The sequence below is a fragment of the Gymnodraco acuticeps genome, unplaced genomic scaffold (assembly GCF_902827175.1).
Source record: "Gymnodraco acuticeps unplaced genomic scaffold, fGymAcu1.1, whole genome shotgun sequence".
NCBI lineage: Eukaryota > Metazoa > Chordata > Actinopteri > Perciformes > Bathydraconidae > Gymnodraco > Gymnodraco acuticeps.
The window spans coordinates 446,997-459,236 of record NW_022989876.1 but is presented as its reverse complement, the minus strand read 5'-3'; the positions used below and the strand labels follow the sequence as shown (position 1 = coordinate 459,236).

The following is a 12,240-nucleotide window of genomic DNA, read 5'->3' as shown; positions in this document are numbered from 1 at the left end:
CTTCTACCCCAGCTTCCACCCCAGCGTCCACCCCAGCTTCCACCCCAGCTTCCACCCCAGCGTCCACCCCAGCTTCCACCCCAGCTTCCACCCCAGCTTCCACCCCAGCGTCCACCCCAGCTTCCACCCCAGCTTCTACCCCAGCGTCCACCCCAGCTTCCACCCCAGCGTCCACCCCAGCTTCCACCCCAGCGTCCACCCCAGCTTCCACCCCAGCTTCCACTCCAGCGTCCACTCCAGCTTCCACCCCGGCTTCCACCCCGGCTTCCACCCCGGCGTCCACCCCGGCGTCCACCCCGGCGTCCACCCCGGCGTCCACCCCGGCGTCCACCCCGGCTTCCACCCCGGCTTCCACCCCGGCTTCCACCCCAGCTTCCACCCCAGCTTCCACCCCAGCGTCCATCCCAGCTTCCACCCTAGCTTCCACCTGTAGCCTCGGGGGGTTAATTATCTAATCATCACTCATCGTGCTTTGTATATCTGTGGAGCGATGAGGCCCGAGCCTAGACGCCAAACTCAACTATATGCTGCTTCTAATAAACATGTTAAAGAAACACGTGAGTTATCTGACTGAACTAATCTATGTGTAAAATCTTTCTGAAATAAAGCGATTTATTCAGATTGAAGGCTTCTTAGTGACACAGAGTTTGTTACAACAGAGTGTCATGCAAGTCTCTGCATGCGAAGAGAAACCGTCAATTACTATCATTCCTTTAAATTCATCAAAACAACCACAAGGAAAGCGATAGTTGACAAGACACAATCTGAAAATGAGCGTATAAAAGATGGAAAATACCCAAAAGGTTGCAAAAAGAAAAGAAAAGTCAGGAAGTATTTTGGACACAAGAAGAACGATGTCCAAAAAAAACGATGTGACCAAAACAGGTCCATATTCGTCATATTGTGAAAATGCACTGTTTTTTTCACATTGCATGCAATATACAGTATATCCCAGTAAAAAACATCTTTCATTATGACACAGTCCAACCTAGAATTCTAATTGCAAGTAAAAGGAGAAAGATTGCAAAAAACGAAGATTTGGTTGCAAAAAGAACACAACTTCAGTAAATATTGCAATGTCATTTTTTTTGCCAAAACCATGCATCCCTTCCTTTATTTTTGTCATGGATTGTAACACAGTAGTGGTGCACGATATTAGGAATTATGAGTCATCCCGATAAACCCGATAACAGTATTAATAGCCCCGATAATATACAATATATGTTTTGGGTAAAAAAAAGAAACAAATACTGCGGTGTGGGTGGATTGGGATGAGGGGCGCTTGTTTTTCACTCGGCTCCTCCCGTTTTGCCAGTACTGTGGTATTAGTGGTTTAGGAAGAGGGGAGTTTTTCACAAATCCAGCGCTCCCTAACTCATGCCTGGCTGTGACGTAAATGGTGTGCGGCCGTGAAGCCAGGACAATAAACAAACATGTCGCCGGTAGTATGGGACTATTTCAAAGTTTCAGAGTTAGATAGTTCGCTTGCTATTTGTATTAACAAATGCAATGCAGAAGTTCCACGAGGAGGGAAAAAGGCAACAAGCTATAATACTTCCAACCTGATTAGTCACCTGAAACATCGCCATCGCTACGATGGTGTGTTAAAAGCGTACGAAGACGCCTGCGCTGCTAAACTAGCGGCGAATCCAAAGCCAGCTGCAAAGGCACCGGGGCTTTTACCTATCGACGAGGCTTTTGAAAAAGGCAAGAAGTTTGCCAGAGACGACCCCAGGGCTAGTTTTGTTCATAGTAGTAATGCTCATGTCATTTGCTCACTACTAGTCTTTTTTTTACCACCAGGTGTGCAAAATCTACAGGTACATTTAATATATATATTATATTATTATCGGTTATCGGTATCGGTCTTGAGAAGCAGGAAGGTATCGGTATCGGTTTAAAAAAAAACAATATCGTGCATCCCTATAACACAGTTTAACCTGAAAGACTGTCATGTACTGATAATAAAGTTTGCCTGTTGAAGTATTCTGTCTCTTTATGTCATACTGCTCTTATTCTTCCATGCTGCTCTCCTTCAATGGAACCAGACACCACAAAGAAGCAGCAAAGCTCTGACGTTCAAACAAAACAGACGCAGCAGGGATCAGAGAGGCGAGGAGGTGTAAACTTAAGGACTTCCTGTTTCCACAGTCGTGTGACGGATCCCAGAGTTGAATCCCCCATAGCATCACACACACACACACACACACACACACACACACACACACACACACACACACACACCTGAGCGAAACTCTCTTGACAGGAAAACACGGGGATGTAAAGGAGATGAGAGGGTACGCCGTCTCAGCGTGTCAAGAAAGAAGCGTTTTGTATTCACAGTGATGAGTGCAAACAGCACATGAAAAGGTAACCGGAGTACGATCTAAATTAAATGATGTCAAGAGGCGAAGAAGACGAAGTTGTTGTGACAAAAGCAAACGCTGAATGAGACGCGTGTCAGGAGGAAGGCTGTACAGCTTTGAAGGGAGCTGTCAAATCTTATATACAACGTTTTTCAGGTGTAATATGGAGGATAGAAGCAGCCAGAATTCAAAAAATGTATAACTAGACAAATATGTATATAATCTGCCATTACATGTACCAAAAGTATTTTTTTTTTTTAAATAACATTTGGGTTTAGTAGTATAGTTGATGCAAAGACATGAATACAAGTGGACAAATTCAGATTTAAAAATTCAGCAATAATAAACCACGAACAACACATGAATAAAAACCCAACGCTGCACAACCATGACACAAAATAATAAATAAAAAAGCAGTCTTACCAGGTCTCGTCGTTTTTGAACTCCAGCTCTCCGTAGTTGTCCTCGAAGTCCTCCCCTCCTCCCTTGGCGATCGCCTCCACGGTGCGAAACGGCACAATGACCGTGCCCCTCGCTCCGGAAGTCCTCAGCACCTTCACCTCCATGATGCCGATGCTCTCGCTGATGTGCACCGAGCCGCTCTCGAAGGTGAAGATGCCCGAGTGGTCGTCGTCCAAGATGGTGACGGTGGCCACGGCGGGGAATCCCAGCATGGCCTTCGGGTACGGGAGGCTGTTGGGCGACAGCACCTCGTCCTCCGTCTCCAGGACGCGCAGATTCCCCAGCCGCACGAAAAAGTGCTCGTCCTCCTCGAAGATGTCGTCGTCTATGATGCCGATGTTGATCTCCCTGAACATCTCGCCTGGTTTGAACACCACCGTGCCCTCGGAGAACTCGTAGTCGGCCCCAGCGTTGGCCGATCCGTCCTCCGTCTTGTAATCCACGTAGATCGTCTTGTTGATGTCGCCGCCCCTTCTGGTGACGGTTAATATCGCAGCGCCGCAGTTCTCGAGGCACTGGTAGACGGCGGGGTCGAAGGTGATCCTGGACACGTATTCCTCCGGTTCCTCCACGTGAATCTCCTGAATGCTGACGCTCTTCTTGGCCTGCTCTGCCACGTGTTTCTTCAGGATGTTTCCGGCGCCCGTCATCATGCGGGTGGCCTGGATGCGGTAGAAGGCGCGGCTCTTCTGCTGGTGCGACAGGGCGTAGTAGTTGGCCATCTCCACCAGCTGATCCAGCTCTTTCTCCGGGTACTTCTGCTTCAGATCCTTCAGGATTCGGATCATGTCTCGCCGGGATTCGTCCACCTCTTTGCTCTCGATCAACCCGACGAGATTGCTGGCGGCGCTTCCGTCCATGAAGTGCGAGTTCACCATCTTGCCGTCCATCTCGATGCCCTTCGAACGCTCCCCTTCCGTCTCGATGATGACCCCCCGGTGTTTGTCGTGGCGGTACTTCTTGTGCATGAACTTGAAGAAAAGCAGTCTTCTGTCCGCTATCCAAGCCAGGAAAACGCATATGGGGAAGAAGGCCAGCGTGAGCAGACCCTCCCACACCTGGACTTCATTCGGGGAAAACACAGCCAGGATCATGTAGAGCCAGATGTAGGCGAACACGCTCCATCCCGCCGTGACGAAAAACACTCGCAGGTGTTTGACCTTACGCACCTCTCCTTGTGGAACCACAGACACGCAGATGCCGATGATCACGAACATATTGAAGGCTGCGCTGCCCACAATAGTAGCCGGCCCGAGTTCTCCAGATACAAACCCGTGTCCACAGACCTCGATTAACGTGAGCAGGATCTCAGGGGTCGAGGATCCTAAGGCCATGAGGGTGAGGTTGGACACGGTTTCGTTCCACACCCGGATCATGGTGGTGGTCGTTTCCCCGTTGGGCTTCTTGATGACCAGTTCCCTCTCCTGTGAAGTGATGACCTCGATGGCGGCCATGAAGCGATCAGAGATGATTGACACCCCGAGGAACATGTAGATCATGGCCACGAAATACACAATGACCCGGGCGATCTTGTCTCCCATGGAGGGGTCCTCGGGGTACCAGATGGGCAAGATGATCCCCGCTCTGCATTTGGAGTTCCCCGAGCAGGTGGCATTGCTGGGGGTGATTAAGGGGCTTGGGGTGGTGCGAGCCTCCGTGCACAGGAAGGCGACGGCAGCAGAGAACAGCCACACCCAGAGGCAGGCTGTCGACCCCGGTTTCACTGATCCTGAACCCTCCATAAACCCTCCGTCGTCTCAAGGGTCCTTACCAGGCTGACAGACCCCCCGGGATCCAGCACTGGGCTGTGCTTCGTCTCCACCCACCACCTGAAAGCAGAGACAACACACATTACACGGATGTTGTTGGGAAAATACTGAATGTACTCTTCCAATATCAGAGTAGCACATGATAACAAAGGCCCTACGTAGCTGTGTACATGACAGGATGTATGATTACCTAGAAGAGCATCAGGACTGTTTTAGGCATTTGATAACTATGTGACAACGATTAACATGATGATTCTGCTTCTATGGAGATAGACATATGACAAGCATGATCATTTCTGATGTGGGTCTAAGCTAATCTAAACTAAACATTACTGCTTTTAACCGGTATTCCTCCATCTTGTGACTGTGTAACTCCCTCTCTTGGATATCAGCATGTGAAGGACACTGTTCAGGAACTAGTTGATGCTCTGTATGTGATGACTACTTCCATTCTTGAGAGGATAATAAATACATCCTAATTATTGAAGCTCAAGCCGGTGACGAGTGATATTTTTCTAACAGATGTCAAAATATATATTTATCAAAAAACACAAAGAGGTTACTCTCAAATTGAGCTGCAAAGGCTTATTGTCTGTTTTGATATTTGATTATATATTAATTGTATAACCGGGTCTGAACATCAGCACTTTTACATGTTTTGAAAGAATTAATAGACCACTAATGGCGCATTTCCACAGGCAGGGCCTCGCACGGCTTAGTACAGTATAGTTAGGCCTTGGTAGGCCAGGCTCACTTTATGCTGCGTTTCCATTACAGTTTAGGAACTGGGGTAGTAACTATAGTAACACAGTGTAGGCGGAGCCGTGACGTCATCTTCAATGCGAAACACAAAACCAACATTAGCCGTTAGCTGTTAGCCCTCAGAGCTCACAGCTCCTCATATCTGTTCAGAAACTAGACAAAAGTGAAACAAGTACAAACCACAGACTGTCTGTGTCATGGCGAATACAGTCGCTGGTTTATTTATGTCTGTATAGGCCGTTGTTGTGAGTGTGGACGGAGCATATACAACGTTAGCTTAGCCAATCTCCATCCAGAAAACACGCATTTTAAAAGGTTTTCGCCTGCCGTCTTGACTGCAGACTTGTCAAAGCATTAATTCATAGTTTTTACTAACCAGTATCAGTATGTTGTTACTTTGGCATCATTTTGAAACGTGTATTTCAATTAAATCACGGTAAAATATGTTCATTTTGTTGTAGTTGTAGCCCCCTTGCCAGCGATTCTCTCTCTAGTTTAGCATATTCAGCCCGGATGTTGGCCCGGAAAGAACCACGATTTTGGAGGGCCAGAAAAACTGTGAAAAACCACCCGTTAGCCGGAACTACCCCTAGTGGAAACGCAAAAAAAACGGGCCGGATTTGGCACGTAAACTACGTGCTGCAGTGGAAATGCGCCATAAAAGAGCTCCTAAGAGGCCAAATTACAAAAACTACAAGTCCTTTTTCTGAAACAAACACCGTATCTATGAATCTAGCAAATAATCTGAAACCGATTGAGACACACAACTTTAACATCTTGTAAAAATAATAAAATTGCATTACATTGACTTGACTCTTTTGCTCAGTGAATAATTACCACAGTTTCTTAATGAATAACTAATTGAACATAATTATTTAATGAATTAAATCACGTAGTAAAAGTGTGTAACAACACATTATGTAATATCACATCCGGTTATTAAACAACACATTGTAGTAAAAAAAATTCATTACGTAATAACACCTGAGGCTTGAATGCATTTTGTAATAAAAATGCAGGAGTTTCCTTTTTGTTTTTTAATGGAGATTTTACAATAGATGCATTACGTAATAACCAACCAAAAATGCCACTCATTTTGGTTGGTTATTATATGTTTTCCTGTGTACACAGTATATTTTTAGAAGAAGGAAAATGTTAACAAAGGACTTTTTTGTCCAGGTGCAATAAAACAAAGTTAGTTGAAGCAGGAGGAAACCAACAGCCCTTCCATGAGTGGTATACATTGCATAGTTTTGTGTCAAAGACAAACTTTATGATAAAGAAATGCCAATAAATATGAAATACAAACATTTTAATTAAAATGATTTCTAGTCTCAAGGTGAGCATTTAACAAAGTAACATACAGGTGCTGAAATAATTAATAAAATATGAGAAAATAAAAAGAAAGAGAAAAGAAATGGCATATACAGATTTGATTACAATCTACTATAACCCTATATTAACATTTCTTAAGATTAACCAGAGATCATGAAAGACTGTTTTTCGGTATTTTACTGAAATTGGACCAATTGATGTCAATATTAGATTTGGGGATTACCATACATTTTTTAATCTGTATGTAAATTATTTTTGATTTAAATTCTTGTTGAGTGACTTGAGAGATTCTGGTTTACTGTAGATGTGACGACGAGTGTCCAGTAATGTGGATGTGTGCGTGATGTGTCATGTGTGTGAGATCTCGGGGGTCACACACACTCCGGAGCAAAGCGCTCGCTCAGCAGGCGTGAAATGTTGCCAAACTAAGCACTGTCCAAAATGTCGCATTGGCAGAACAAATACACCGAGCAGAGGGGAGGCAGGAGACCGTCAGGAGGCGAAGTGAAACAAAGATACAGATGTCCCGTCCAAATTCATTACACACTGAGCTCTAAATGCACCCTTACCACTTCTGCAAGAGAGAGCAGCATCAAACTAACAATGCAGACGTTGTCAAAATGAATAAATGCTGTAGCTAAGCATCGTATGCACATCATGAAAGAGACGACTCTTTAGATGCAAACAGCTGAGGCCGGAGGCAGCGAGAGCATCATCACACGTATCAGATGTGAGCTGCTTTAAATAGGGTTTATTCTAAAGGCTATCTCCTCAGTGGTACCTGGGATTATGGGTTATTTATAAGCACAATAAAATGATTAAATGCGCGAGAAAATACAAGGGCATGTAAACGTGTCGAGGAATTTGCCATGGTGCATACATAAACACCGTTAAAGAAGATACATTGTCGGAGAAACAACCAAACAATGCAATTAAAACAAGTATACAATTTAGGAAGGAAGTTAGACAGTATCCTAGAGAACCCCTCCCACCCACTCCATGCAGAGCATCTGAAGACGAGGAGTACGTACTTCAGCCACAGACTCATCCCTCCACGACACAGCACCAAGCGCCTCGGACAGTCCTTTGTGCCTGTAGCCATCAGGCTATATCTAATATGTAATATATGACTCTATATGTATATATGTCCATTTTCATTCATTTCTTAACTATAGTTTATATGACCAAAAATGGGGCAAAGCCTGCGAGCTAGTTCAGGCAGTCAACTCGAGCACCTGTGCTACATTCATACATAACGCCCCCTTACCACTCTACAACCAACCAAACAGAGTCTCCTTAATATGCCGCTCTATTGAACCTGCCTGATCTCTCTCCATGCATTGCTTGCTGCTGCTTTGCTGCAGCTACTTCCACGTCGCTGCTGCTTGCCTGCCCCACCACCACCCCAGCGTCCACCTGTAGGCTCGGGGGTTCATTATTTAATCATCACTCATCGTGCTATGTATATCTGTGGAGTGATGAGGCCCGGGCCTAGATGCCAAACTGAAATGTATATATCCTCATTTTAATTTGAATTGTATTAATTTCTTATTTTATATTTTCTCATTATTTCGATTTTTATCGCTGATCTTATTTTAGATTTTATTAATCTGTGTGAATCTGTGCTATCCTGTTTTTCACTCTTACCCTGTTGCTGTTTAAACAACTGAAATTAATTAACAAAGTTCCATCTTATCTCATCTTATCTTACCCGTAGGCTACTATAAATACAAAAATAAGAGATGTGGATTGTTATTATTGAAAGTGGAAAGGTGTGTAGATACTAAGAGAGGTAGCTTGTGTACAAGTGTGAAAAATATTTGGAGGGTTGTGCAGAACTGGCAATGATTAAATAAAATAAATATAAACAAGATATTAGTTGCACTAATGAAATGCACACAGTCGATACAAGTGGCTGAAAGCAATTGTCAGTGGGGGTCCCAGGCCTTGTTGATGAGGCCCTCAATCCATTAAGGAGCACATGTTTTGCTTTGTAAGTTGTTTGCACTACACTGGGGGTGTTTCTCAATGTCGAGGATGCTTCCTTGGTAGGACATGTCTTCCGAGTTAGTTGCTTCAGAAGCGAGACAAGAATCCTTCCTAGCCTCGGAAAACGAAGAATTGTGGAACAGGCTAACAGGTGTGCGTCATATTCGAGGCCCCGCCTTAAATGGAGTGCGATTTCCGCCAAAGATTTGGAAATTGGTCCGTGCGCAAAGCATTGTGGGGATTTTCTACACATGTGCAGCCTCGAAATTTCCCGCAACGAAGGACGCCGGCCTCGGTAGAATTCCAAGTATGCTGGACATTGGAACAGTCCTTCGGCGGGACTCGATGACGTAGTATGCTTGAAATAGTGGCTTTTAAAATAACTGCCTGGTGATATTTTGGGAACTGTATCCATCAGCTCTGGGGCCAGTTTGGAAAGCTGACAGGGTTTTAAATATACTGCCAAATTGTATTTCTGGATCCTAGGCAGTGTTAATGTCTGATAAAGAACGTTTTAAATACCTTTTGTGTGGAGAATCAAGCATGTACACGTCACTTACAGATGCTTTTATCCAAAGCGACTTATACACTCAATACTGTGGGCAACCAATCCACTGAGCCACATCATTAGCAAAACAAACTGATATATCCTGGTGTAATTATTCCTAATATTTCTAATTTAATCGATCAAAGGTATGAATAATAGCATCATTATTCAACACGTTCTCACTCCCACACATGTTGACGGTCGGTCAGGGCCCCTCCCCGTCACTCTATTACGGACAGGGTACCCCTTGAGAGTCAGTTTTCAACGGGCAGGGCATCCCATTGACTTGCATAGACCTCCCATAGCGTTGATAATAGACGCCATGAGAACGTAGTTCGTAGTTTAATAGTCACACTCGACAGTCGGTTGTTATTGTCAATATTAATAGAATAATTTTATTTTTTAATAGTCACACTCGATTTCGCCGATGTTATTGTTGCCCCAGCTGGTCGACACCTCTTTTAGCAGAAACAAAGGCTACATTAATGTATTACATCGATGTTAATCCATGCGTGTGGATGTGGAATTAATAGACGTGCCGTTGTCCGTTACAAACTCTTCAACTACAACCCTAATTATATTTAAAAACATTTTAGAAGGCCTCACGAAATACTTTAATGCAAATAAAAAATTAAATGTGAAGGGATGTGTGTAATGTGGTGATTGACATTATTCACCCACAGATCTATGGGTTGGGGTATTGTTCCGCACGGACATTTGAGTTAAACGGACTTCCTGTTGATGAGAAATCATAAAAAAAAATTTTTAAATAAAATAATACTTTATTCCTAGTTTGCTTGCTTTTCTCTTTGGAGGTCATCACATAACGGCATTGTAATACACGGTTCGGCTGCATTATATCTGCCGTAGTTCGCTATTTATAGAGCCCTGGTGAGAAGACTTATAGACAAATAGAAAGAACTGCGGCCGAAACTGAATATGTGACGTGGATCATAAATATATCAGCAATTAAACTAAATCTTCAATTTCTCTTCACAATATAAGTCTCCTTGCAGTATCAATACTAATTCGGCTGACTTTTATATTTGATCCAATTGGTAGATAGGCTGTATTTAGAAAGAGACACCTGGTGGTTAAAGCACGTTATTGAAATGTATTATTTGTATTATTAGATATTAATAGGAGACACAGACAGACAAACTAATAAGGCTTTATTTAAACATTAAAGAATACTTTAGGTTAAGGTCTTATTTTGAATAAGAAAAAAGCTTTGGGGGTATAAATATTAAGCCTGACAAAGTACTAATATATTGCTTTCCTGCAATGTTAACTACTGTATGTTTAAGCACTTATTTTAACTGATATTATACATATGTATTATACTCTTATAAGATGTATGTAGATAGTATAAGAAATGTGCAGAATACGACGTGTTTAATGGTGGAGGTACACACATATTGATAGATGTCTTGTAATGCACTGTTGAGGAACCTGCGACCCAAGTTTTTCATTTTTCATCAGACCTTGTCAGGTATTGAATATTCAATAAATAAAGAACACAGAATTATTAAATATAAAACACAGAATTTGTATGATTATACTAAATGATTTACAAATAAACCCCACTGCATATTTACAACTGTTACACATGCTGATGTAACGCAAATGTTTCCAACTTGGGATCAATACAGTATATCTTATCTTAAGATGATCGATGGCTACTGCCAGATTTGCAAAATGTGCCTCTGAACCTTGACAAGTGCATGTTTCAGGCTTATCAATTAACAACAGGAGGGGTTACATACATAAGACCAGCTGTTAAATAAAGCTCTTCTGACCTTAGCTGGCATGTGTGTATATGTATATTAATGCTGCCCATTATGGGCACAAGCAATTTTCACCCATTTATTAATTATATGTTTTCAATTTGAGTGTTTCCTATCCCCTAAACCTCCAGGGATGTACACAGTTTAATACTGGCAACTTCTTATTATGGGAAATACGAAAACGTCTTTTAAAACTACAATTCCCAGTAGAGACGTGCCATAGATAGAACATGTTGCAAATAGCCAGCGTGTGTAGTTCTGGGGACGGGGAGGGGGGGACGGGGTGGACCCGTTCAAATCCAGTTTTGGATAGTCTGCCGTGGTTCCATCCCATTTCAAAGTGTTGTTCGGCGCTCGGTGTAACCCTCGGCGCACACTCTCCAATCACAGAGCTTGAGGACTATCACAGGGTTTGTCAAGCGAAGCGGAGAGAATACTTACTTCCGGGTGTAAAATTCTCTAAAGCAACTACTGAGCTGCTCCGACCCTCGGTCCTGACGGACTCCAACTTGTGTTTATTAGTCAAACAAATAAATAAACACAAGTATAATTATGTGTTATTGTTGAGTAAATAACTGTGTGGTTTAGAAAAGAATACAAAATTAGAATGAAAAATCGATGAAACAATACAGATTTCAGTATTCTGAGCCCCTACTCTCCCCATAACTGACGGCAACAAAAGCCCTACATTATTCAATTAAAATAAAGAACTAAAAACAATAAGTGTGGCTTGATATTGAGCAAGAAAAAGGTTGATAAACGCTGTGAGAATGGATCTGCGGAGACAGGGGCGGACTGGGGGGAAAAAGTGGCCCGGGGATTAATTGACAGACAGGCCCACTTAATGCGGGGCATGTATCGGACGGCCGGCGACGAAAGTATGTTACTTAACAAAAAACCCTATGCATTTTATGTTATTTTGGACAATTATTCATATAGTAATCACATTACCTGAGCCCTTAGCTAATAGTTACAGCATATATTTAGTGATTTTAATGTTAAAGGTGGGGTAGGTAAGTTTGAGAAACCGGCTCGAGATACACTTTTTGTTATATTTCATGGAATGCTCTTAACATCCCGATAGCAATGAATATCTTAAGTGCTTTGACAAAAAATCCATTAAAAAATGTCATCTGTGGAAGCCGTGGCGCTGTAAAAAGCACGACCAATCCATTTAGCCGGCCCGGCTAAACGAATTGGATTGCCGTCCTGTCTGTCAGCCT

General features: G+C 43.1%; 1 protein-coding gene across 2 annotated transcripts in view; it reads right to left on the bottom strand.

The window, feature by feature from the left end:
• The window catches only part of slc8a3 (solute carrier family 8 member 3), a 203,148-nt gene that overhangs the window by 176,967 nt on the left and 13,941 nt on the right, over nucleotides 1–12,240 (bottom strand). For both annotated transcript variants that reach the window (XM_034197873.1, XM_034197865.1), the window contains exon 2: nucleotides 2,790–4,657. In XM_034197873.1, the coding sequence (XP_034053764.1) occupies nucleotides 2,790–4,570 (1,781 nt within the window). In that variant the 5' untranslated portion in view covers nucleotides 4,571–4,657. The remainder of the gene's footprint in view (nucleotides 1–2,789; nucleotides 4,658–12,240) is intronic.